Source organism: Danio aesculapii, chromosome 24 (assembly GCF_903798145.1).
Source record: "Danio aesculapii chromosome 24, fDanAes4.1, whole genome shotgun sequence".
NCBI classification, from domain to species: domain Eukaryota; kingdom Metazoa; phylum Chordata; class Actinopteri; order Cypriniformes; family Danionidae; genus Danio; species Danio aesculapii.
The window spans coordinates 20,534,623-20,561,650 of NC_079458.1; the positions used below are offsets into that span (position 1 = coordinate 20,534,623).

General features: G+C 35.5%; 2 protein-coding genes across 5 annotated transcripts in view; both read right to left on the reverse strand.

Annotated features, from left to right (window-relative positions):
* atp8a2 (ATPase phospholipid transporting 8A2) overlaps nucleotides 1-16,135 on the reverse strand; it is a 135,768-nt gene extending 119,633 nt beyond the window's left edge. For 2 of the 4 annotated variants that reach the window (XM_056451201.1, XM_056451199.1), the window contains exon 1: nucleotides 15,916-16,134. In XM_056451201.1, the coding sequence (XP_056307176.1) occupies nucleotides 15,916-15,958 (43 nt within the window). In that variant the 5' untranslated portion in view covers nucleotides 15,959-16,134. Of the gene's footprint in view, nucleotides 1-5,699; nucleotides 5,802-15,915 lie in introns of all 4 variants that reach the window. The other 2 variants (XM_056451197.1, XM_056451198.1) reach the window with 2 other exon arrangements.
* Nucleotides 16,136-18,792: 2,657 nt separating this feature from the next.
* On the reverse strand, nucleotides 18,793-26,546 carry rnf6 (ring finger protein (C3H2C3 type) 6). The gene is made up of 4 exons (XM_056450539.1): nucleotides 26,462-26,546; nucleotides 23,865-24,020; nucleotides 23,483-23,596; nucleotides 18,793-23,050 (listed from the first exon to the last, which is right to left on the reverse strand). The coding sequence occupies exons 2-4, from the start codon at nucleotides 24,004-24,006 to the stop codon at nucleotides 21,204-21,206; spliced, it is 2,103 nt and encodes a 700-aa protein (XP_056306514.1). The 5' UTR covers nucleotides 24,007-24,020; nucleotides 26,462-26,546; the 3' UTR covers nucleotides 18,793-21,203.
* Between the last annotated feature and the right edge of the window lie 482 nt (nucleotides 26,547-27,028).

The window sequence follows — 27,028 nt, forward strand, 5'->3', positions numbered from 1 at the left end:
GCTGGAAATGTATGCAAATTAGTGGATATTTAATGAATGAATAATGCCTTATTTACATCTTTAAACAATATTTATTTTAAAAATTGTTCAAGAAAAATGTTTGTAATTCTTTAATATATCTTCTTCTAAGGTAAATGTGAATCATCTTTATCTTCTTCATTCATCTTAATCTTTCATACCTTTGTGAAATTTAAATTAAACTTTAACTGCGAAAACTGGACTGACGCAGTTTCAATTTACAAGAACTTCTATGTTAAGCTGCTTTGACACAATCTACATTGTAATAGCGCTATAGAAATAAAGATGAAGATGAAAGTCTTTGGAAATTATTTTTCCTATTTAGGCTGAATTTAACCATAAACTTACTATATACGGAGATATATATATATATTATATATATATATATATATATATATATATATATATATATACATATATATATATATATATATATACATATATATATACATATATATATATATATATATATATACATATATATATATATATATATATATATATACATATATATATATATATATATATATATATACATATATATATATATATATATATATATACATATATATATATATATATATATATATATATATATATATATATATATATATATATATATATATATATATATATACATATATATATATATACATATATATATATATACATATATATATACATATATATATATATACATATATATATATATACATATATATATATATATATATATATATATATATATATATATATATATATATATATATATATATATATATATATATATATATATATATATATATATATATATATATACACTGTATATATATAGAAATATCAGAATCTGTCAAATAAAGATCCTGAATCATTTTACTCAAGTCAAAAAGAGTGTCAGTAATAATGATTCATTAATGATAATGTCAAGATGGTAATAAACATGTGCCGTTTTATCTTGAGATAGAAGATAAACTGACATATAACCTAAAAGCTTAGTTTTCATACAATAGTCCACACTGAAAAAAGTGATTATTTACTTTAAACCCATTGCCTTAAAAGCTATAAGTTGACTTTACTTCAAAAAAGTGATTAAACCCATTGTAACTTGTAACTGTTGGAACTGAAAAAAAATCAAGCACATTTTCTTAAACATTTTAAGACAACAGGTTTACTCAAAGTCAACTAATTGTTTTCAAAGCAAGTTTACTCATTTTAAGTAAAGGCAACTAATTGTTTTCAAAGCAACAGGTTTACTCATTTTAAGTAAAGGCAACTAATCGTTTTCAAAGCAACAGGTTTACTCATTTTAAGTAAAGGCAATTAATTGTTTTCAAAGCAACAGGTTTACTCACTTAAGTAAAATTTTAAATATTTTTTTTACTTTAAATTTTACTTAAGATAAGTGAGTAAACCTGTTGCTTTTAAAACAATTAGTTGCCTTTACTTAAAATGAGTAAACCTGTTGCTTTGAAAACGATAGAAATAACCCATTTTTAAGTGCTAAACTGGTTTAAAAAGGATTGAGCTTTTAAAACTAAACCACTGATGATCAACAAAAATATCAAGGCTAAAATAAATAACATTAACTTTTATAGAAGATTGGCTGGATTCAAATTGTTTGACCCCCTGCATGACCTCCATTTCCCTGCTAAAGTTTTGTCCATTTACAATTACTAATGCATATTAATGTGTATCTAATTAAATAATAAAAGCACACTGCAAAAAAATTAAAAAATAAATAAATAAAAAACGATTTTCATACTTTTCTAGACAAGCAAATCATAGTCTTGTTTTAAGAAATAATATGGCAAAATATATTAAGAAAGCAAATAATAAAATATAATAAAATATATTAAAGAAATAATCTGCCAATAGGGTAAGAAAAATGATTTTATTTCAAAAGTAAAAACAAGATTATTTTCTTAACCCATTGGCAGATTATTTTGCTTGTTTTAAGGAAAAACTCACTTTGGCATATTATTTCTGAAAAAGGGAAATGATGTTTTGCTTGCCTAGAAAATTCTTCTAGATGTAATAATGTTTAGATATTTAGACTAGAAACCTGATAAAAAAAAATCAGTAAGAAAAACATTTTAGCAGTGCATTAGTACCAAATAAAGCACAGACAATGGATTTTGTGTATATCTATCATCTCTATGTGTCAACAGAAATCAATACACAAACTTTTGTTCTTCCTAAAATCAAGAATGACTCCACATTGTTCTTTTCAAAACTGACGATCCATCCTAACCTTCATGCTAATGAAACAATAAAAGCATTAGTATTAAATAAACCACTAAGGATCAATTGTATGCGTGTCTATGGTCTCCATGCGGGATCAGTATCTGAAGCATCAATATTTCATGATCAATTTGCTCATCCCGGCCGCAGAATCAGAAACCCTTTACCTACAGAGCCCCGTCTAGACCCACTGCGCCTTCTGGGTGGCATGTTTGGTGACCCACAGGTTCTGCTGACCCCCCGAGGGGAACGAGGCGTGCGTTTGTGTCCCCGGGTCGACGAAAAGGGTGAATGAGGCACGAAAGCCTCTTACAGGCACAGTGACCAGGGGAAGGTAATCCTCTTTCTGTCGGCTCTGCAACTTCACCTGTATCTAATCCTGACCGGGATCATTCACTTACACCACCCGCGACCTCATGCACAGGCCATGCAAGCGTCACATCTAACCCCTGACCTACTAACCAGCATCCACACCAGAAAGACCGCCGTTTCTGTAATGCATGCAGGTATTTTGGAGCGCCCGATGCGTGCTGCACTCTTGGAAATTACGGTGCAAAATCTGTCACTGAGGCGGTGCCTTTCCAAAAGGTACTCTTTAGGTACTAATGAAAACTTTTAAAGGCCCAATATAAACCCTTTAGGCACACATGTGCACCTTGTAGGAAGATACCGCCCTGGTGACAGCTTTTATACTTTAATTTCTGAGAGTGCAAGCCATGTGTAGAGTCATTCCTACAGTTTGGTGGGTTTTATTGTATGTGAAACAATACAGCATGATTCTTATATAATAGTCATCATCTTTCACATGCTTTTCTGTGTACATCATTAACAAAAAATCATAATGATTATTATCTAAGTATAATTTGAATAAATAAACAGTAAGTTCATTTAATATCATGATAATTATACACTGAAAAAAATCACTCATTGGATTTACTCAATTTGTTAAGGTAAGTGTTTGCAAACATATTATATGGGCTGAGTTTAAACAAGCAAATTAAATGTGGTAATGTTTCAACTTAATTTGTTGGTGTAAATCCAGCCCATACAAATTGTTTGCAATTACTTACCTTAAAAAACTGAGTAAATCCAATGAATCTAGTGTGAATATAACCATACATTTAAAATAATAAACTAATTACTTTAACAAATTTCCAAGAATTACTTAAAGGCCTTTACTTCACCCAAAAATGAAATTTACTCACCCTTGAGTGAGTTTCTTTCTTCTATGGAACACAAAAGATATTTTGAGGAATGTTATTGACTTACATAGAAAAAAAAATACCATGGAAGTCAATGGTTACCGGTTTGAAAATCTTTCAAGATATCTTCAGAAAAAAAGAAACTCAAATGTAAGTGAAGGAGGAGTAAAATGACAAAATTAGTATTTTTGGGTGTATATTTAAACAATATTTTATTTTTGGGATATTATGGTGTGTAATACTATTAAATTACTTTATGCCACTTTAGTTGAAAACGTCATCAGGGGGTGTAAAGGCCCCCTTAAACTCCAGTCCGCCCTGGTACACCGGAGCTACTTGCTCTTTAAAATCTTTAGTGCATTACTTAAATCATATGACTTTCAAAAAGTGGCCTCGTTTCCATGTAGGGAAAAGCAACTCCAAGCAGAAAGTACTCCTCTTACTCAGTTGTTCCAGCCTGATCTGACAAGGAACTGTAACTATTTTACTTTTTGTCAGTGTAGTGGCTTTATTGATACAAATTCATAGGAGTTCAGTCCAAACCCTGTCCCTAAACCCAACCGTCATTAGGAGATGAGCAAATCGTAATTTGTCATTTTACAAATGAAATCACTCTATTTTCAGACAAATGAGCAATTATATCAAAAAGTTACAAACTGCCATGAGCTAGCATTGGTTGTTCTACGCTGTACAGTCATGACAACAAACAGTTGAAGTCAGAATTATTAACACTCCTGTGAAGTTTTCTTCTTTTTTAAATATTTCCCAAATGGTTTAACAGAGCAAGGAATTTTTCATAATATTCCTAGATTTTTTCTTCTGGGGAAAGTCTTATTCGTTTTATTTTGACTAGAATAAAAGCAGTTTTAAATTTATTAAAAACCATTTTAAGGTCAAAATTATTAGCCCCCTTAAGCTATGTATTTTTTTTAATTGTCTACAGCAGTGGTTCCCAATAAGGGGTCGGGACCGTCCTGAGGGGTCACAGGACAATAAGGAGGGGTTGCTTGGCGATTTACAAAACTCAAATTAATTTTATTAAACTATTAGAATGACCATATTTCATCCATAACCTACTGAAGAAGTAGTTAATAGTAACATTGTTGACTTGTTAATAATAAACATCAAAAAACAACATGCAAGTAAAAAGCCATCAGCCTTTCAATTTTTTTTTGCGACCCCTAGAGTGATTATTTTAGATTAAAGACACAGCAATAGCGTCAGACACAGCAGATTTATTTTATGGCACCAGGTTAAACTTTCTGACACCTTTACGGCACTCACGCACATTAAAAATCAATTCAGGCCACATTTAAACATGGAGGATGGTCTCCGAGTGGAGTTCTCCAAAATTAAACGATGAATAGACGTGGGCCTATTAGTATGTGTGCACCGTTGTGTGCAAGGTTTATACAATTATAACCACCTGAGAGAATACTGGGGGTAACTAGCATTATTTTGGGGGTCACGAAAAAAGTGTGGGACCCCCCTGTCTACAGAACAAACCACAGTTATAGAATGACTTCCCTAATTACCCTTACTTGCCTAATTAAGCATTTAAATATAACTTTAAGCTGAATACCAGCATCTTGATAAATATCTAGAAATATTATGTACTGTCATCATGGCACAGATAAAAGCCATCAGTTATTAGAAATGAATTATTAAAACTATTAGGTTTTGAAATCTTCTTGGGGAAAAATACAGGGGTCTAATAATTAAGAAGAGCTAATAATTCTGACTTAAACTGTATTTTGTTGTTACTTTAACTCATTTTAATAATGTAAACAAGTTTCAGCTTATGTTATGTAAAGTTTAGTTTGATGTTTCAAGTCTATTTAATTGAATTAAATTGAGGTGTAAAGTTAATTCATCAGATTTAACTTAAATATTTCAAGGTAGCAACACATTTTTACGGTGTTGTTAATAATATCTTCAAATCTCCACTCTCTGTTTGCATTGTGAATATATTATGTGACATGGTAGACAAAAATCCTAGTAAATCGTGAAATGCTACGTTGTGAAATCCTCATCCTCATTAGCTTACAGCCTTAGCTTAACCAGTGTGGGGGTTTTTTTGACTATAAAGACAGATTTGACCAAACTGTAGGAATGAGCCGTATCTATCCACCAGTCTATCCATGCAGTGTGATCCTGAAGAAAGGGTGGCTTCATGCTCCTGTGAGGCTCCAAGCAGCAGCAGCGGGAGGCATCGGCCCGCTTGAGGAGGGCACTCACTTTTCTCAAACCTGTCTGCCAGGCGGGAACACATGTTGGGGCCCACGGGCTGGTCCTGCCGCAGGGGAGAGTCCTGGCTAAGAGGGGTCAACACTAACTGTTCTGCAGGAACCCGGCAAGGATTGCCATAAGAAAGAAACAACACAAGATATCAAGTAAGTAACACCATACAGAGCAAAACACTCTTAAAAATATGCTTCTACGGATGAGAAATCCTGCATAAAAGGGATACTTCAGCCCAAAATAAAAATGTAGTCACTATTTACTCACTCCAGACCTTCATGAGCTTCTTTTTTTCCTGTTGAAAACAAAAGATGATACTTAGAAGAATGTTAGAAAGGAGTAACCATCGACTTCCAAAGGAATAACAAATACTGTGGAAGTCAATGGTTAATGGTTTGAAACATCTTTCAAAATATCTTCTTTTGTGTTCAACAGACAAAAAGGAACTCAAACAGGTGATACATGAAGGATGAGTAAAATGACAGGATTTGTATTTTTGGATGAACGGTCCCTTTAAAGAGCTTTTTTACTAATAGAAAGCATTGTTTATATGGTGTCAAGTTTCTTCTAAACTTGATTTATTTACAACAAAATGCTGTTTACCTTGCTGGCTTGCATTTATAAGCTCTCAGTTCAATAATGTCCCACATTACTTTCCCATTGAAACGTCTCTCAATTCAATTTGTTAGGCATAATATTGAAGTAATAAGTCTAGGATGAACGTAAAAGGCTATTGTGATGTTTAATGTAACTATGAATATCAAATTCATATGGAATATTGTTATCTAAGTGACTGGAAAAAAACCTGAAAATAAACTTTAATCATGAGCGCCAACAAAGAATCATAGTATTTAAATTATGCAATGTTTTTTTTTCCATTTGATTATTCAATTTCTGTACATGAATACTGTTATACTTCACAGAAAATTGAATAGCAATGTTTATTTGATGTATTGTATTAATCTGTGCATTTAATGCAGATGCCTAAAAAAACAAATAAACACCAGTCATTGTAAAATAAAATATTAAAGAAATAATCTAATGTTTTAATTTAATAAAAAAATGTATTGCAATGTGTCTAAAGTGACTTTGATAACATAAAAACTTCATAACCTAAAACTGCTGAATAAGTATCATGCATTATTTTGCATACCTTAATGCAGTGTTTCCCAACCCTGTTCCTGGAGGCACACCAACAGTACATATTTTGGATGTCTCCCTTTTCTGACCCATTAACTTCAGGTGTTGGAGTCTCTTCTGATGTTATGATAAGTTGATTCAGGTGTGTTTGATTAGGTTGAAAATGTGTACTGTTGGTGTGCCTTCAGGAACAGGGTTGGGAAACACTGCCTTAATGTAATAAAATCTGCCAGTATAAATTTATGAACTTCCAAGGAAAAAAACAGCAGTTTATTTGATAAAAAAAGAAAAACTTTTTATTAATTCTTAAATAATTCTCTTAATTCTGGGTTGTTTTGTGACATCCAGGGAGAAAAGAAATGAATTAAAGATAACAACTCAAAATATGGTTTCTACCCAAGATAACCTTCATTGATTTCTCTAAATATGCACTCAAAGTTCTGTATCTTTATTTGTTTCATGAAGAAATCAGTGTATTTGATTTATAAAAAACTATTTAATTTAATGCATGTACAATTGAAGACAAAATTATTAGCCCTCCTGAGAAATTTAAATTCAAAGTGATGCCTAACATGGATTTTTTTCACAGTATTTCCTATTACATTTTGCTTCTGAAGAAAATAATTAACCGAACTAGCCTATTTCACCTAAAAATACCTAGCCAAGCGTTTTAAACTGCACTTGAATACTATTATCTTGCAAAGTAACAAGTAAAATATTATGTCCTGTCATCATGGCAAAGAAATCATTCATTCATTCATTCATTTTCTTTTCGGCTTAGTCACTTTATTACTCAGAGGTCACCACAGCAGAATGAACTGCCAACTTATCCAGCATATGCTTATACACAGCGGATGCCCTTCCAGCTGCAACCCAATACTGGGAAACATCCATACACACTTATCCACAATCATACACTATGGCCAATTTAGCTTATTCAATTCACCTAGAGTGCATGTTTTTGCACTGTGGGGAAAATCGGAGCACCCGGAGGAAACCCACGCCAGCACAGGGAGAACATGCAAACTCCACACAGAAATGCTATCTGACCCAGCTGGGGCTTGAATCAGCGACCTTCTTGCTGTGAAGCAACAGCGCTACCCACTGCGCCACCACGCAGCCGCAAAGAAATCACGTATTAAAAATTATTTTCAAAATACTATGTTTAAAAATGTGTTAATCTTCTCTCTCCATTAAACAACACTTGTGAAATGTATAAAAAAAAAGAATACAAATTTCATATGAAGGCTAATAATTTTGACTAATAATTAACTGTATAATTATATAATTAACTGTATATGAGTGCTATCATCAGTATTAAGTTTAAATTTTGATATGTAAATAAAAAATGTATCTAATGTTTAAATATGTAAATAAATAATTATTTTTTTAAATCAAGAATTTATTTCACCTCAATTAAAGCATTAGAGGTGACGTGGTGGCGCAGTAGGTAGTGCTGTCGCCTCACAGCTAGAAGGTCGCTGGTTCGAGCCTCAGCTGGCTTAGTTGGCATTTCTGTATGGAGTTTGCATGGTCTCCCTGCGTTCGCGTGGGTTTCCTCCGGGTGCTTCGGTTTCCCCCACCAGTCCAAAGACATGCACTATAGGTGAACTGGGTAAGCTAAATTGCCCGTAGTGTATGAATGTGTGTGAATTAGTGTGTTTTCCAGTGATGGGTTGCAGCTGGAAGCGCATCCACTGCGTAAAACATGTGCTGGATAAGTTGACGGTTCATTCCGCTGTGGCGACCCTGGATTAATAAAGGGACTAAGCCAAAAAGAAAATGAATGAATAAAGCATTAGAGTCATCAGTTTCCTATATGCTGTTTATCATGTATAAAGAGTTAACAGATACTGCCCCTGTGTGGCCTTTAACTGAACTACACAAACACAGAAACTACTAAAACAGGCCTAAAATGTGGCAGATCACGATTTCTCAAATGACTGTTCAAGCAACATCACTCCAGTCACACTGTTAATCTTAAAAGCATTTGATTTACATGCGTGTGATTTTGTTTCGATTGTGCTATTTGGCAACTGGAGCACATGGAGAGCAATGTGGACAGAAAGCAGCTGTCAGTCATCTGTGGAGTTCAGTACAGTTGAGTGGATTAATGACCTTTCAGCTTAATTACAGCAAACTGCTTTCTTTTCTCAATAGCTTTGAACGGATTATTCTTCAAGGCACATGTTTCTTTTCAGCTCATTTCATTTAGGAACTTCTTGAAGTGGCTTTTTCATTATGGTGTAGTTTTCGAATGGTGTAGTTGAGGATTTTTGTGATAAAACAGGGTACAAAAGTACTTCAAATTAGGACTGCACAATATAATTATTATAGTTATCGTGATAATAAATATATGCAATATCGCAGAGAAGTGTTTGTTTGATTGTTTGTTTTATTTATTATGTGGCACATTTAAAAAACACTAATGTTGACCAAAGTGCTTTACAAATCAAACAACACACAAAATCTATACTTGCATATGGAAACAAAATAAAATTAATTACAATCAAATGCAAGAGACAGAAGATGATTTCAAATGGGATTTAAAAGCAATAAATTAAGTTAATTGTGTGCTGCATGCATAGGTTGTTTATGCTAATCTGACCAATCAGATACTATCTTTATCCCCACCTCTCCAGAAGGTGCTGCTTAGTGAAACTAAAGCAGAAAATAAATACTAATGCTGCGAGACAAGAAAAGAAAATTACAACAGACAATAAAAATCTGAATTTCTGCTGAGGTTGTTAGTCAATTGTGGTGTTTTTTAATGTCTCAATGTTTGCACCTTGACACAGTTTTATTTTAGTTTGATCATTACATAAATAAATGTTTTCTTTAAAAATTGCTGCTAAAATAGCATTTCGCAAGTGAATTATATCATAAGAAATATCGTTTTTATCGTGACTCTCAATAACAATATATGCATTATTTGCATTTTTCCAGTATCTTGGAGCCCTACTTCATATCTCCCAAAACTTCCAAATCAACTTTTGGAAGCTTTTTGGACAGAACTGTGTAGGTATAGTGTGTCCACAGTCATACTGGAGTGATAGAAACACAACAAGTCTCTTTTTTTCTATTTTCCTGACACTAAAATAGGATCTAAATCCCTTCCATTTTAAGGCCCACTGCAACGTGACGTAGGAGTGTGGTTTCCCCACCCACTGAATTGATTTACAGATGCGTATGTCTTTGTAGTAATGTGTATAATCATATCCACAAGACAGGACGTGTGCAAAGCAATCGGAATTAAAAGATCTGTTCAGCTCTCTGTGATCATCAATCATCATCAAATGTGATCAAGAATGAGTTTTACAAGTTTAAAACGTTTTTAAAACAGCGCATGTTTGTAATAAAGTAAAGATGGTAAATTCGCTGTAAGTCATCACCACAGATGCTTCAAGACGCTTCAATCCCAGTTTGTAGACATTAAATCAGGTTTATTTTGTACATTAACATAACGGATATCTATACAGCAGTGGATATTAACCTGTATCCTGTCACATTTGCCGTGTAAAATAGTGCAAAGTTAAACATATGCATGCATGTGTGTGTGTGTGTGTGCACGCGCTAACTTTATAACGACATTGTGTGTGACTCGTTGTTGCAGAAAGGCTTGAATTAACTCCACAACAAATACATTAAATAACAGCTGGGAAAGTTCTTTTTGTAATAAGGGAGGTCTGCTTCGTTCTTGTCTGTCACTGTGTTGTTTGTCTACGTGAAGGCTACAGCTCTGACACGCACGTGGGAACGGTGGGTGGGGAGAACCTGCTCAACTGCATTAAAGGCACAGGCAAAAAAAAACAGCTACAAAGTCAAAACAGTTCAAATTTCCCAGATTTAAAAAGGTATAATAAATAATCTGATGGGTGTTTTGAGCTGAAACTTTACAGACACGTTCTGGAGACACAAAAGACTTGAAAAAAGGGTAAAATATGTGTCCTTTAATGTATAGATGATATGTAAACAGCAAAAAAAAAAACATATGAGCAATTCCATGCAAATGTCAACCTTGCCATGAAAAAAAAATTTGTTTTCACCAAAATAGAGAAACCATTTCTACATTTTTTGTGTAAGCAAGTATTATACAGTACTATAAAAATACTCATAAATATATCTGTCAGTGTTTCAAACTATTATATTTAATTTGCCAAAATCCCACAAGAGGCAATTTCACAGCTGTCATATCCAGAACGGAAAATTGTCACATCCATAACGACATTTTTCCCTCATAAATGCAAAAATGTCAAATAAAATAAATCAATCATTTTTGTTCTATAGTGAGCCAACTCTTATCTGTTTGATTAGCATTGTTTCTGTTGGGTTGTGCAGTTTAATTCACAGAATTTCTACAAAGTATGTTGTAGACTGCAAACTTTTTTGTCACATCCATAACGCATGTTTATTTTCCTCATTTAAAGTATAAAAAATGTTCACAGATTGATATTTTTCTGATTCCATAACTTTGTGGTTAGATGTTTTGGAAAATATAAACAGATGTGTCAATTTAATGTTAAGGTATACTTTCTATGTGAATTTATGTTTTGAGTTTTTACTGCAAATGTCACATCCATAACGTTGGAATTGCTCATATATAATTTGTATGAGTAAAATCTATATATATTTTTTCCAATTACTCTATATTGTTGTGGTCATTTAGATCAGGCTTAGTAAATAGGAAATACAGACCCCAAATCTAGACTCCAAATAGTAAATAAATACAGTTTGAGTTTTAAATAACAACATATTTTCAGTTTTGTGTGAAATATCCTTTTAAAAACGAACCTATTATGCAAAAATCGCTTTTATAAAGGGTTTAAACACAGTTGTGCGGCAAGAGAATGTGAATATAAGCAGCCTCTATTTGTAAAATCTAATTAATTCTATTTTTTCTAAACACACTTGATAAAAACAGTCTGCAGAAACACTTTGATTGACATTCTCCCTTTGTAGGTGTCATCAGAGGGTAAAAGTCCCACCCATTAGTGATGATCTCTCCCTCAATAGGGTATATGCAGAGCTAGTGTTTCTTCTAATACTGATAAACTTCCGGTGTACGGTTAATGTGACTTTTTTCCATTTTATACGGTTCCTTTAACAGCATCGATGTTGTAATGTAATTAAAATACAATCAGTTAAATAGACTTTGACATTCATTTAGTTGTTCAAGTGTGAAACGAATTAAAATGCGCACGCGCCTGTCAGGATTAGCAGGTTAGCGCAGAAGCTCCATTGAATATACTGGGGTAAAATACATGTTCATATTTTAAAGACATGGTGGTAAAAGTTCTTCCGCATACTTCCGCATATACCCTATTAGCATAAACAGCCCTGGTTGAGAAGCAGTCATCCACCATTAGTTTTCACGCTGTACCTGCTGAAGATAATGTCAGCGACTAAGAGGCATTGTAAATGTCCTTTTTTAAATCTGCCACTATGCTGATGCATAGGCATTCGTAGCCCCGCCCTCTTTTGAAAAGAGGACAATCTCATTTGAATTTAAAGTGACAGCTGCCAAAACAGAACAATTTAAATCAAAGGCTAAAAGGGGCAGTTATATTTGTGGGGTATTTTGAACGAAGCTTCACATACACGCTCTAGGGACAGCTGAGACTTTTTTACATCTTGTAAAAATGGGCATAATAGGTCACCTTTAAAGACTAAATATTTCATTTAAATCTCAACTTTCTTGAATGGTTAAAACAAACCCAGAGTCACAGATTTTCAAATGAGGTTAGTGACAGTATGGCCCCTGCATGTTAATTCTGGAACATGCTGGTTCAGAGCAGGCCAAACAAACGTCCAGTGTAATCCACAATGCATATGTGTCAGTCTGTCAAAAAGACTCATCACCCCACAAAGCCCTGCCGAATAAACACATGCTGGCACAGACCTGCTGCCAGAACAATCTGCAATCTCTCCAACCTGCCACCAGCAGCGTTCTGATCTCAAGAGCATGCTCTCGTGATATACTCTTGGCTTCTGTGCATTAACTAAACCTGACTGGATTTATTTACTGCTGTGTGGAGAAAGATGCAGAAGCTTTTACTTTGATTTGTAATAACAATAATTGTTTCAGTGGCTCATTTCCATTCACATCAGAGCCTGAAAAAGACTTCAGTGATAGAGATATTTTCTTTCTTTTTTGAAGAACTTATTGATTGTAACCCTTTATCGTATGCATCTAGAAATCTGTGTTGTTTTTATTGTTAAAATAAACAATGCTTAAAAATAACAAAAAAATTGCATAAATTTAAAAAGCAATTTATCTTTAAAAAAAATAGACATCCTTGTTAAAAAAAAAACTATTCTTATAAATAATACATGTATGCATGTATTTAAAGCAGTTTTTGCCTAAAATAGACCCAATTACTAAAATAAAATACTTGTATAAACAACAATACAATTTCTTTATTTTAACTGTGCCTTTTAAAAGCAATGCTTTCTTGCTTAAACTTATTCTTATTGCTATAAAATGGTAAAGCTTCTTATAAAACACAATATATTGCTTAATTTTAAACAATAGATTATGTTAATGCAGTGCGTTCTTAATTATAAATTTACCTGATTGTTAAAAACATTTTTACAAATAATAATATGTATGATGTAAGGTTTTTTCCATTATACTTTATTTGTAAATCTGCTTTTTTGACTCTGTTCAAGAGCGTTCAGAGTTTAAACTTGATATCTGTGATATAATGTAAATTTAAAGTGATCGTAGCTATTTTAAGTTTTGTTTCAGTGTTTATTTAATAGGAATTTGTTTTACATTACATTATATAAAGAGATGTTAAATTTGACTTAATGAAACTGAGTATGCATATAAAGTATGTTTAATAATGATTAAAGCATTACAATAAACAAAAGATAAAAATAAATAAATATAACCGATAATAAATAAATATATAATTGGTTTTCACATTGAGGACAATGGAACATTTGAAGGAAAATCTTTATGAATTAAATAATATATTAAATTAAATTAATATTACATAAAATTGTCGTTCATTCATTTCTTTTTATCTTAACCCCTCTATTAATCAGGGACCGCTACAGTGGAATGAACCACCAACTTATCCAGCATTTGTTTTACGCAGCGGATGCTCTTCCAGCCACTACCCATCACTGGGAAACATCCATACACTCTCATTCACACACATACACTACAGACAATTTAGCTTACCCAATTCACCTGTACCGCATGTCTTTGGATGTGGGGGAAACTGGAGCACCCAGAGGAAACCCATTAAACACAAACTCCACAAAGAAATGCCAACTGACCCAGCCGAGGCTTGAACCAGCAACCTTCTTGCTGTGAGGCGACAGCGCTACCCGCTGCACCACCATGCCACCTACATAAAATTGTATTCCACTGAATTCATATGAAATATTACAGTAAATAAAAATACATGATAAAAATGATCTTAAAAGAATTCTTTTAAATATTGTAATGGTAATTATATTATCAAAATTATCAATTCAATTCAAAATTACCAAGGATTATTAGAATTAAAATACATTAAACAAATTTGATTCAATTAAATGAATACATTTTATTTAAACATATTCAATATGTTATTAAATGTGTACATAAATAAATGTACAATCTACACTTTCAGAAATTAAGTTAGAAAACCTGTCATTGGGGTACTACATTTTCGAAAGGAATTTGTTGTGCCTTTAAGGTACAAATTACACATTCTAACTTTTTAGGTATTAATGTGCAACTTTAAGGTGCACATAAGTTTACCTAAATTAGTATAAGATACCACCCCAATGACAGGTGTTGTACCTTAATTTCTGAGAATGTAGTACCTAGAAAAAATTATGCAACTTAATAGATCCCATATACAGTTGAAGTCAGAATTATTAGCCCTCCTTTTGAATTTTTTTGTCTTTTTAAAATATTTCCCAAATTATATTTTACAGAGCAAGGAAATTTTCACAGTATGTCTGATAATATTTTTTCCTCTGGAGAAAGTCTTATTTGTATTATTTCGGCTAGAATAAAAGCAGTTTTTATTTTTTAAACACCATTTCAAGGTCAAAATTATTAGCCACTTTAGGCTTTTCGATAGTCTACAGAACAAATCATCTTTACACAATAACTTGCCTGATTACCCTAACCTGCCTAAATAACCTACAGTAATTAACCTAGTTAAGCCTTTAAATGTCACTTTAAGCTGTATAGAAGTGTCTTGAAAAATATCTAGTCGAATATTATTTACTGTCATCATGGCAAAGCTAAAATAAATCAGTTATTAGAGATGAGTTATTAAAACTGTTATGTTTAGAAATGTGTTGAAAAAAATCTTTTCTCTGTTAAACAGAAATTTGGGGGGGGGGGAATAAACATGGGGGTTAATAATTCAGAGGGGTTAATAATTCTGACTTCAACTGTATTTAGGACATTAAGTATTAAATAAACACAGTAAATTGCGACTTTGTACAACAAAACTATGTAAACGGTCACTTACAATTTAGGATTGAGGTCTTGATCTCATTGGGGGTTTGTGGCATCTAAAAGATTGTCAACCCCTGAGCTACATGTCAGCATCTAATTGAAAATAAGTTTTCTTAATTCTTTCCTAAATATAAAGTAATTAATAAGAAAGTAGACATTAAACCAGAGGCACATGCCCTCAACAGGTGATGCAAACCTGTCTATGAGCTTAGAAAGTCAGAGCGCTTTAAAGAGTCACGTGACGAGCTAAACACCCCACTGAGGGAGTTTCTCTCTCAAACGTCCATGCAGATCTGGATAAGATTAATTGTTGCAGCATCACGCTTTATCTCAGAAGAACACTTGACCCAAATTTATCACTGAAAGCAAAACGTCACCCGGGTGACCCGTGTGTTTACACGGCGAACACGACAGGTCACCCACGACAAGAGCAGGTGCAGGACGAATGATGCTGACCAATCACAGCATCGAAAAGCGGCTCTAACATGTCATAACAATGAATAATATTCTGATAAAATGAGCATCCGAATGACCAGCGGCACCAAAGAAAACGCAGGCGTCAACACATCCACCGTCCCCCGTCAGCAGATTATGTCATCTTACCTCCCTCGCTGTGGATCTTCTTCGAGCGTCGGTTGAAATACATTGTGCGCGGCGGTGTGGTGCTTCCAGCAGCGCGAGCGAGCTGTGGGCATACTCGCGCTTCAGCGGGGGTTTGCGGGCCACAAGCAGAGGGATGCGGTGTTTGATGGAGGCAACATAGTTCCTATTGATGGTGGGTCACCCTCAGGCGCGCACACTGGGCCGGGCACGCGCTTCTGCCATCCTGCTGATCCGTCGCATTATTGCTCGTGCAAACGCGCAGGCGAATCCGCGCGCGCTCCGTCATCAGAGGCAGACCCCGCCTGGACTCTCTCTGAATGCCAATACGCCCTCATATGGTATGGATGGACCTCAATAGGCTCCTTCTGATATTTATTTGTGAAGATTATTGATATAGGTAAAAATTAAATACACTGCAAAAATGCTGGGATCCACACGATCGATTTGTGTTGGCACAACAAGAAGAAATTATTAAAACTTATTAGTTTTTACATTTTCAACATATTCAATTGAACATAAAGCAATTGAGTTGTTTCAAAACAACCTCATGAATTGTGTTGTTTCAGCTCATATTAAATAAGTTATTTGAACAAACAGCATTTTTGAGTGTAGGTCTAATGAAAAATATGAAATAAATGTTCAAACGTATTCTTTTTGTTTTTATTTATTTGTTTGACATTTTTAAGTGTTTTTTTGGTTCGGAATTTTCTCAGATTTTATAATTGACAATGTTTAAGCCCCACCTTTGGCACCATATTGGTTCAGGGTTAAAGGTGGCATTTATAAATATTTAACTCTGTATTCAATGCTTAAACATAAGAAGAATTTACAGCTATGGAAAAGGTGGTTTTCTGGATTGATGATTTATTGTTAGGTGTTTTATTAAAACTACTTTTGATAAAATCGTGCTTTTCCCTGGTACATTTATTTCTAACAGAGCTGTTTACATTGATGCAGATTTCTGTAAAAACCGAAACAATGCAAATAAATAAAATAAAAATATTTTTTTTAATGTGTAATAACGATGGAATGACACACACACAAAAGTACTGAACAATTTAAATGTATTTAATATTTTGTATAAATGGCTTTTTTTTTCGTATCCATTGCTCAGGTGAGATTTTTTTTTTCAAAACTTCGAAAGTCTAAACAACTGAAGGATTTTGTTTGGGCTTTCCATGCCTTTTTACACCTCCCTTTTTTCTTGTGTTTAATATGTTTTCCCTCTGTCATTTCAAGTAATTACACATAATTTAATTTAAAAGTGCTTAAAGTGACATTTAAAGTCTTAACTTGGTTAATTAGGTTAACTAGGCAGGTTAGGGTAATTAGGCTAGTTATTGTATACTGATAGATTGCTCTGTTGACAGATATAGCTTAAAAAGCTTTTAAAAAATAGCTTAAAGGGGCTAATAATTTTGACCTTAAAATGGATTAAAAAAATTAAAAGCTGCTTTTATTCTAGCTGAAATAAAACAAATAAGACTTTCTCCAGAAGAAAAAATATTATCAGACATACTGTGAAAATATCTTTGCTCTGATAAACATCATTTGGGAAATATTTAAAAAAGAAAAAACATTTCAAAGGGGGGCTAATAATTCTGACTTCAACTTTTCTGATAAAGATGGTGACATGCTCAATACTTATTTTAACCGCTGTGTGTGTAAATAAATCTCAGTAATTTATATAATGAAACAAATATAAAACATTTACTCAAAATTACTTAATCAAGTAAATCCAGAGAAATTGGGTCTCTGATTTTTCTGTATCTTTATCTTAATGTTTAACTTGTTCACCCTTGTATATGAATAAATATAATCCACTGTTAAGACCCATTCACATAATTAGGCCTATTCATATTATATATTTTTTCTTTCGCATGTTTTTGCATGTAAATTTGTTTTAAGTAAATTTCATGTTTAATGTTTTTTTTTTTTTTTTCAATAAGGGCATTTTTAGAGTGCCAATAATGAAAACATTAAAAGTAAGTTTCTAAAAAGCTGTGTAACGATAATGCAACAGAACTCTAAGTCTAAATTACAACTATAACAATAACAGCACAAAGAAACAATAGTTTAAATCACGGATAAAAAAAAAAAAAAACAGCCAATCAGAATCCATCCTACACTCTCAGAAATAAAGGTACAGCTGTCACTGGGGTGGTACCTTTTCAAAAGGTACAAACTTGTACCTAAAAGGTCTATATTAATACCTCAAGGGTGCAAACCTAGATAGTACAAAAGTGTTCCTCTTAAATTTTTAGATACTAATATATACTTTTGAGGTACCAATGTCCCTTTAAGTAAATGGCAACCTTTTGAAAAGGTACTACCCCAGCGACAGCTTGCATACCTTTATTTATGAGAGTGTACTTTTAAAAGGCAGGCATTTTAAGTGGCAAAGCAATATTATGCATCGGTGTAGATGTTAATATTTAAATCCTACAGTTATTTTACCAATTTTGGCGTAATCATTTTTCTTTATCCAATATATACCTTATTAAATTTAGACCTAAAATCAGTTCATATGTTGCTCAAACGTAACAGGCAAATCGGATTTAAAATAAAACAATTCTACAAATTAAAAGCACTTATTTATATTTAATTCTATTCTTAATGCTATTGTGCGTGATTGCAGGTCATTTCAGAATATGAAGCTGTCTGAAATTTGAAATAGAGTGTTTTTGTATTATTATAAACCACTTTTGATTAATTTGATGCATCCTTTATGACTCCAAACTCATAATTAAAATGTAAAAATCTCTTTCTGAATTCAGCCTTTTGACTAGACGTGTAGATTTCACTGCACATTTTTTTCTTCCTGCACACCCTATTCGTTTCCTATAGTAGCAACAACCCACATCTATCAATCCACTGTTAGGGAGCAGAGAAGAAAAAAATTCATGTGTTTTATTTTATTACATAGTAACAGAATACATATTCTTCTGTTTTAGCATCACATTATAACATAATACATAGTCATCATAGCTCAATGATGTCAATGTTTCATCATTAAATATCTAAACTTCATGGCCAAAGATCCCCCACTCAAATACACATCAGCTCAAAAACCATTCTGATCCATTCAGCAAAACACACACACACACACATACACACTTCATACATAGCATACACGCATCCTCACAACATACAGACAAAATAAAGGGATATTTTAGTATACAAGAAAACAATAACATCGAGAACAGTTGTCGAATAACAGATTTAGTCTTTGTTTTAATCCGGAAACATAAGCAGACATCTATTGTACATCGAGGAAGAAAAAAAAAAGAAAAAGTGTACCTTGGAAAGACGCAAGGTACAACTACATTCAAAATCATTCATTCGGAAGTCCTACTGCCTCACATGGGGAACAAGCAACACTGCATGAAGGGTGGATAATGTTGAATTAGACAAGGCCATAAGTGAAACCGTGTGTTAAATACTGAGGGAAGAGAAAAGCAGGGCAGAACGTGTGTGAGGTATGAAGCATGTGATGATAAAAACGATAAAAATGGCTAAACCTGAAGGGTAAACAGAGGAAAACATAACCTGCTGTCAACAATTCATTGCCTGCTTGTATCACAGCAACACCCCAGAAGACGTCTAGCTTTTAACAGGCATCGATGTACTCCCTATAGTGCAGTGGCTGACAAGTGCTTTCGAGTGATAATTGATTTGAACATTTAATGGGTTTATACGCAGGTACAAATCAAGCATGCACTTACTAGCTTATCTGTATCATGTTCGAATGCAAATGACTTGTTCGCATTCGAAATGTAATGACACTCAAAGAGGCAAGCATAGTCTGTACCTATCGGAGAAATAAGGACCAAGCTTAAAGGAGTAGTTCACCCAAAATTGAAAATTGCCATTATTTACTCACCCTTCTCTTGCCACAACCCTGTTTTAGTTTCGTTTTTCTTTTGAACACAAAGGAAGAGATTTTGAAGAATGCTGGAAATCAGTAGCTATTCACTTCTATTTTATATTTGTTTCTACTAGGATGTCAATAGTTGCTGGTTTCTATCATTCTTCAGGACATTTGAGTTTTATTTTTGGGTGACCTATCACTTTTAAAGAAAAGTGTTCTGTAGTGTTTGTAGAGATTGCAGTTTCCCGTAATAAAAAGATTGGAATTGTGGAACTTCCATGGAAAGTTCATTTACGTCTGGATGCATCATTCATATCCCATTTGTATCCCATAAAAATCACACTAAAAACTTGCTCTGATTGAAAACGCATTTAAAAGAACGCTGCCCAACATTGCGGAGCATTTACATGGAGGACTCATAGAGCTTCAAAACCGCTGGATTTCTCTGCAAGCGCTTAAAAAGTAAACGTTTCTTTTGAAAATGCAAATGAACCGGCGTAAGGTTCTTTTTAGAATATGTCTTACTGTTAAAACTGAAAACACAGACATTCATATATTTACATATCTTTTAAAGAGTTTTAGGAGGTCTATCCATTTTTGAAGCCACCAAACCTTACATTTGTGAAACAGAATTAAGGTGCAGTCACATTTGTGAAATTCGCAGGTAAAAAATCCATAGGGTAGTGATCTGTGAAGCACCACTTACTAGGAGTCAAATCAAGACACTTGATTAAACTGTTGTTCGAAATGGTGAATCTGTTAGGAAATCCACTTAATATTTCATGATATTTCATTTCCCCAAGGAAATGATTGGGTTTTGCCTGCGAAAATTCACAGAACAATATTAAGAGAATAGTTCACCCAAAAATGTTAATTATTCTATCATTTACTCATCCTTGACTTGTACTAAAGCAGCTATGTTGAACACAAAAGATTTTTTAAAGAATGTTGGAAACCTAAAACCATTGACATCAATAGTAGAACAAACAAAACCATGGAAGTCAATGGTTAAAGGTTTTCTAACGTTCTTTTAAACACCTTCTTTAAAACTCAAACTGGTTTGGAACAAGTAAATAAATTAAATGATTTTCGTTTTTTGGGTGAAATATCCCTTTAATTGTGACTGCTACTTTAGCAGAAGTTAACATTGCTAACTCCATCCGAGTTAGTCACGCCGCCTGTTAATATGTCTGCAAAGCTTAATGGAAGATGGAAGAATAGGAAAACAAAAGGAGTCTAAAAAAATAAAGCTTTGTTAAATCTCTGCATTATAGTCTTTTTCTGCTTTTGGTTCTACCTTTAGCTTGAATACAATGGATCTCAGAGAATGAAAACATTGAAGCACTATGTACAGGTGCCACCGATGGCAGAATAAAAGTCACTGGTTCAGTCTGTTGATTGATAGCTACAGCCGACATCATTCCTGATGGCTGGACAGGATGGGCTGCCTGCAGATGGGGCAGGTGTTGTTTTCAGAGAGCCAGCGGTCGATGCAGTGGATGTGGAACTCGTGGGTGCAGGGTAAGCGGCGCAGCTTGTTGCCCTGCGCGTACTCATTGATGCAAACGCTGCAAGCGCGGCCCTGCTCACCCTCCAGGTTGACCTGACCGTAAGTGCGTGTGACCAGATTGTCGATCTGTTCTTTGGTGAGGCCCCGTGGGTGCTCCTCGTCTTCATCTTCATTGAGAAGAAAAAAGTGTGCAAGCCTTAGAATGGGCAATGTGCCGTTTTCCACTAGGTTGTTAGTGTCTCTGCTGCTAGGTCGTCCCTCCGGCCCAGTCCTGCTCACCCGCACTTGTCCTTCCTCCTCGCCCTCCCCTAAAGTTTCCCGTGCTGATTCAACTCCGCCGTGGGTGGCTCCACCCTCTGCACCAACAGCACGATATGTCTGGGCTCCAGCAGCAGGAGCAGAGTCCTGGCTGGGCGTCGCAGTCTCTGAATCTGCTTCCGTCTCCATGAGGGAGCTGAGCTCACCAAAGCCGGTCATGATCTGGCGAAGGATAGATCGCAATGCCATGGAGCTGGGCTCGCCAAGGCCCGTCTCAGAAATGCGGCGCAATGGGATGCGTATAGTGCTGACGTAAGTGCGAATTCCCGCACGCTCTGAGCGTGAGATTGTTCTCCGGAAGCCACCACTGTCACTCTCGAAGGTTACTGTGTTTTCAGCGGCCCGAGCACGAGAGCGCGTGCGGCTGGCAATGCTGTCCCTGTCCCGGTTCTCTCCTGGCCTGATGCGCCGCACTTGCAGGTCCAGCATGATTGTAGGGTGACGACGAACACCTCCGGCACCTGATACAGGCGTCTCTCCCTCTTCCTCACCTGCCTCTGGAGGATCTGTGGGAGCAGTTGGCTCTGCGGCAGATTGGCCCATCTCCATGCTAACAGCTGTACTTCCGGTGGACTCTACTGGGGGGGTGCTGCTGCTGCTGCTGTGGGTGGGACTAACACTGGAGGCGGGGTTTCTGTCCAGAGGTGAGCGGCTTCGTCTCGAAGAACGAGATAAAGCCCCTCCTGCACCCGCTGCCCGGCGCACACGACCACGTGAACGAGTCCTACTGTTTCGTGGCTCGCGGGCAGCTGGCGCCACCTGGGGGTCAGACTGAGGCTGAACGTTAGGGCAGTCTGGGCCTTCACTTCCATTCTGCTCCTCTCCTGTATTAACTGAGGAGGTTGTGACCTGTATTTGACTCCGAACAGCACCACCATCCTGCTCCTGTGACTGAAAAGCAAGTGGAACCTGTGGAGGTGGAGAGCTTGGCAATGTAGGCAAGTTCCTCCTCAGAGGTGTGGGAGGAGCCTGTGAGATCACAGGGGGCGTTACAGGTGGAGTGGTGCTACTGCGAGTGCGGCGCACTGCGGCTCTTCTTCCTAGGGTGGGTCTGCTCGTGGAGTACGGCGTGGGGTGTTGAAGTGAGTAAGGTGCAGCCCTTGAAGGGTTGTAAGGGGTTGTGGGTGGAGAGGCAGATTGCACTGGAGGAGGAGGAGGAGGGGGAGGAGGAGGAGGGGGAGGAGGAGGGGGAGGCATTGGGAGATCAGTTGGGTCAGGAGTGTCGCTGTGTTCACCAGGCTCAGGCTGCTCATGGTTGATGTTAATCTCCAAACTGAAGCGGAACTCGCCGCTGTTGGGGTTGGTGCGGCTGACGGCACGCCAAGTTTGGTTTCCGCTCTGCCCGCTACGTGTGGCATTTCCTGTGCGCCGGAATGTGTTCAACCACTCCAGCAGGGAGTCTCCATTAGATGTCTCGGCACCTGGCTCGACCGCAGCTGCAAATGAACACAATTTGCAAAAGAATGTCAACGTTGAATTCAATCAATTTCAAATCATCATTGATGAATTTAAGGGTGAGTGTTTCTATTTGTACAATGTATTTATTTAATTCCTTCTATTATGTCTATAAGCATGTTTTCTGTTTAACACATTTAAACATTATTATGGAAAGGTAAATGCACAAAAGTGTAAACAAAAACAAAAATGCTACATTTAAATAATAAATAATACTGATTACTCAAAAGCATACAGAATGATTCACATGAAATTGAAAACACTTTAAACTATGATGCATTCTGCATTGTTTCGTGATTCATTGTGACTCTGCCCATGTGGTGTTAATTTTATACAAACCAGCTGGTAATTCAAAGAACAAGCTTCAGTATAGCTGAGGAAATGAATTTAGTAGCACTCATCTGTGTCCTTACCACTACTGCCCTCTGCCTCACTGCTCTGTGGGCGTGGTTCAGGGCGTGGCTGAGATGACACTCGCTCCTTTGCACCATCCAGACGTTGCCTCAGCTCTTCTGCTGTGACTTCACCTGTGATCAAACAAAAACATGCCTTATAAAAGATCCAACCCATATTGTTCATTGAGTAAAGCGTAGGTTTGGGAATTTGTATTTCCTCATGCTCTGAATTTTTATTTCAATGTGAAGGGGTAAAAACACTGTATAGAATAATAATTTAAAAATCCAAAATAACATAATAAAAAACTATTTACTTTTCTGGACATTTTAATTCGGCTATGTGCCACAGGTCAACAGGTAAATCATGTGAATCCATTCGGCCAGATTTCAGCGTTCTTACCAGGTGTTCCCAGTAGATTGCTGTCTCTCATTAGTCTGTACTCCTCCTCACTCAGTTCATTAATGAAGTGATAGTATGCCTCCTCCCGCCGAAGCCGCTCCGCTTGACGATGACGCTCGTCTCGGCCGCCGGGAGGGTCCATCACCACAGAAACCGCTGTTTACAAATGTTACCAAAACGACAATGACAAAAAAAATTACTAAAAGTCTTAATTAGATAGCTACAGATAGACTGCATCCTTGTTGATTTGGAAGAGTTCAATTCCATTCTGTAGATAATATAGCTTAATAGTTAATAATCTAATATAAAGCTGTACATTAGTGCTTGCCCATTTCCATCAGCTTTGTTAAAGTCTATATATATATATATATATATATATATATATATATATATATATATATATATATATATATATATATATATATATATATAGTCTTTGTTAAAGTGCTACAAGTCGTTAACCAAAAAATATAAATGTTTACACATTCAGTTATGTAATATGTTGTGCATACTGGTTGTGGGTGGAGCTAAAGATATCTTTTGTTGTGCTTTGCAGCAACTATATATAGAGGTCTGCATTATACTGTATTACATACTGCCACGGGACCCGAGCAGATTTCTTGCGGCGCTGTAATAAATTTGCAAATATATGAAATTTGAACGGAAGCAGGCTGTCCAACAATATAGCGTTCCTGAGTCCTGACGTTATTTCGGAACAGCATATTTGTGATTTTCTCATCCTTATTGAGCACCGGTACAGCCAGTACTCACGGCTGTTAATTCAGCTTGCATTAGAGAATGGTCAGTTTACTGTTAGGAAACCCACATAAGGCAAGTCTGATGCGGGAGCGGGACAAAATAATAAGTCCCGCGTAGACCTCTAGCTGCATTTTCTGATAGGTGGAGTTTTGTGTACAGTTTTAACATATTAATGCAAGCAGATGGGTTCAACAAAAGCACAGGCAATCAATTAACAACCTCTGACCTTGCAACACATCTGTCTTTAAAGGTTTATTGGTTATTGTTAAAAATCAATTTGTTGTGCTTTGGAAAACTGGGTAGCTGATGCATAACATCTCTATAAACTTCTATTAAATTTCAAAGCATTGCTATAAAAGTTTACAGGAGAATACATAACATTTCTGGTCCTCTAACAGGTCACTATTGGAATTATTTTTCATTTTAGGGATCTGCAATGACAAATTATTTTTAAAAAATACAATGACATGTAGTCTCTAAATATTAGATCATAAATTTAGGGCTGGGCCGATAAACAATATTATTATAACGAATCGCGATAAAATTTATGTCAATAACAATAATAAGCTCTGGACTTTTATAGCCAATCACACAGAAGAAATGAGCAACAATGGGAATCTAAAAGTGTGTTGAAATTAGAGACTACTGAATTTTCGTTCAGAAAAATTATCGACAAAAAATATGTTATGGCATTTAATGGACCCTCTAAGTTTTGTGGCTTCGGTCATTTTTGGGATACTCTTTTAAATCTGGAAGCAATAACAACTTATCTAGACATCTAAATATATCGTTATGATTCAATATGGAAAATAATTATCGAGATTGCATTTTTGCTATATCGCCCAGCACTACATAAATGTATGCATTTATTTAGAAAATTGCTGCATGAAAAAGATTTTGTTGGAGAATCACATCGTAGGACTTATGCCTTTTCTGAAGTAAATAATGTCAGCTACTCTTTATCAACAAAAACAGCAATATAAATATAACACTAGAGCTAATGCTTAATATATACTTATGAAATAATAGTCAATGTAGAAACCAGCTCTACATATAAATCAATGATGTGAGAAAGCAAGAAAAGGTGCTTTCAAATCATCACAGATATACATAACAAATCTGAGACATTAACTTGTGTCTAAAACAGAGCCACCATTAGGAGACAGCACGACAAAATGAACGCCTCAAAAAGGCAACCCGTAAATCCTTAACGTGTAAGCAAAACTGCTTTGACACACGTCGAACTCCAAAAAGAGCAACATGAGGTTGACAACATCGTCAAATCAATTCATATTAATAACACCCCAGTAATTTCATACAGTATTGCTGCTCTGTAGGCCACAGACAGCACCGCAGAATAAGTCAAGCACCAAACCTGACGGTGTCAGCCTCACAACCAATCAGCGTCCGAGGAACAATGACTGACAGCAAGACTGACCACTCAGCATCTGCCAGAGGAGGGCCGTGACAAAGAAAAAGTCGGGCTCCATGTCAGCTAGCAACCTATCCCAGACAATAAAAAGCCAATGCTAGCACTCCCCACATGGTGAAATTTACATCTGGAATTTGTCATTAAACTGTCACCGTCGTCTGTCATCAGGCAAACGCGAGTCACGCGGCGGGGCGAGCTGTCATTTTAAATGCGCAACACATTTGGTGGTGTCGACAGATTGCTGACAGGCTAACTGTGGGCCAATGAAAGGTTTAGATCATTATTTTGACAAGATGAAGAAAAATGTCATTGACACGAGAATGTAACACAAAACATGAAATGTGCCAACGCTGTCCAAAATGAAGCCGAAATCAAGAAATGAGGCTCGTAATAGATATGTATGTACCTGAAACAGCAGCTGTAATATGGACGAGTTCTCTTTCCTCTGCGCTCTGATTACAATGTAGCCAAGATGGGACCAACGGAGCCACACAAACAACTGTCCGGACAACTACCACGTGCGCTAAAGCAGTTCCACTGTAATACACCCATAATAACACTGTAACGTGTTTTGTAATAACGTTTTTTCTTTAAGTTTAAATAACTTTTGTGAAAATAAAATCAGAGTGAAATATTGTTACATCAACATTCATGAAACAACATACTTATTCCAGCATGTACCTATTAAATGAGATTAAGTGATCATGCTAAATGTTAATGTGGCCTACTTTAAAGAAGTTGTGTTTTGAAGGATACCCAGCAAGCATTTTTGTTTTTAAAAGACTTCTAATAGATGTCTAATAGACGTCTAAACATAAACGTCTTGGCTAAAACAAGGCTATATTTGGGCTGTCAGTGAAAATCTAATATACGTCTAAGAATAGGCCAAAACTAGCCTAGTCGTCAAATAAACAGAAATTAATGACAACACATATAAAGTCTGTCTAATCTGTCTATTTGACGACTAGTCTAG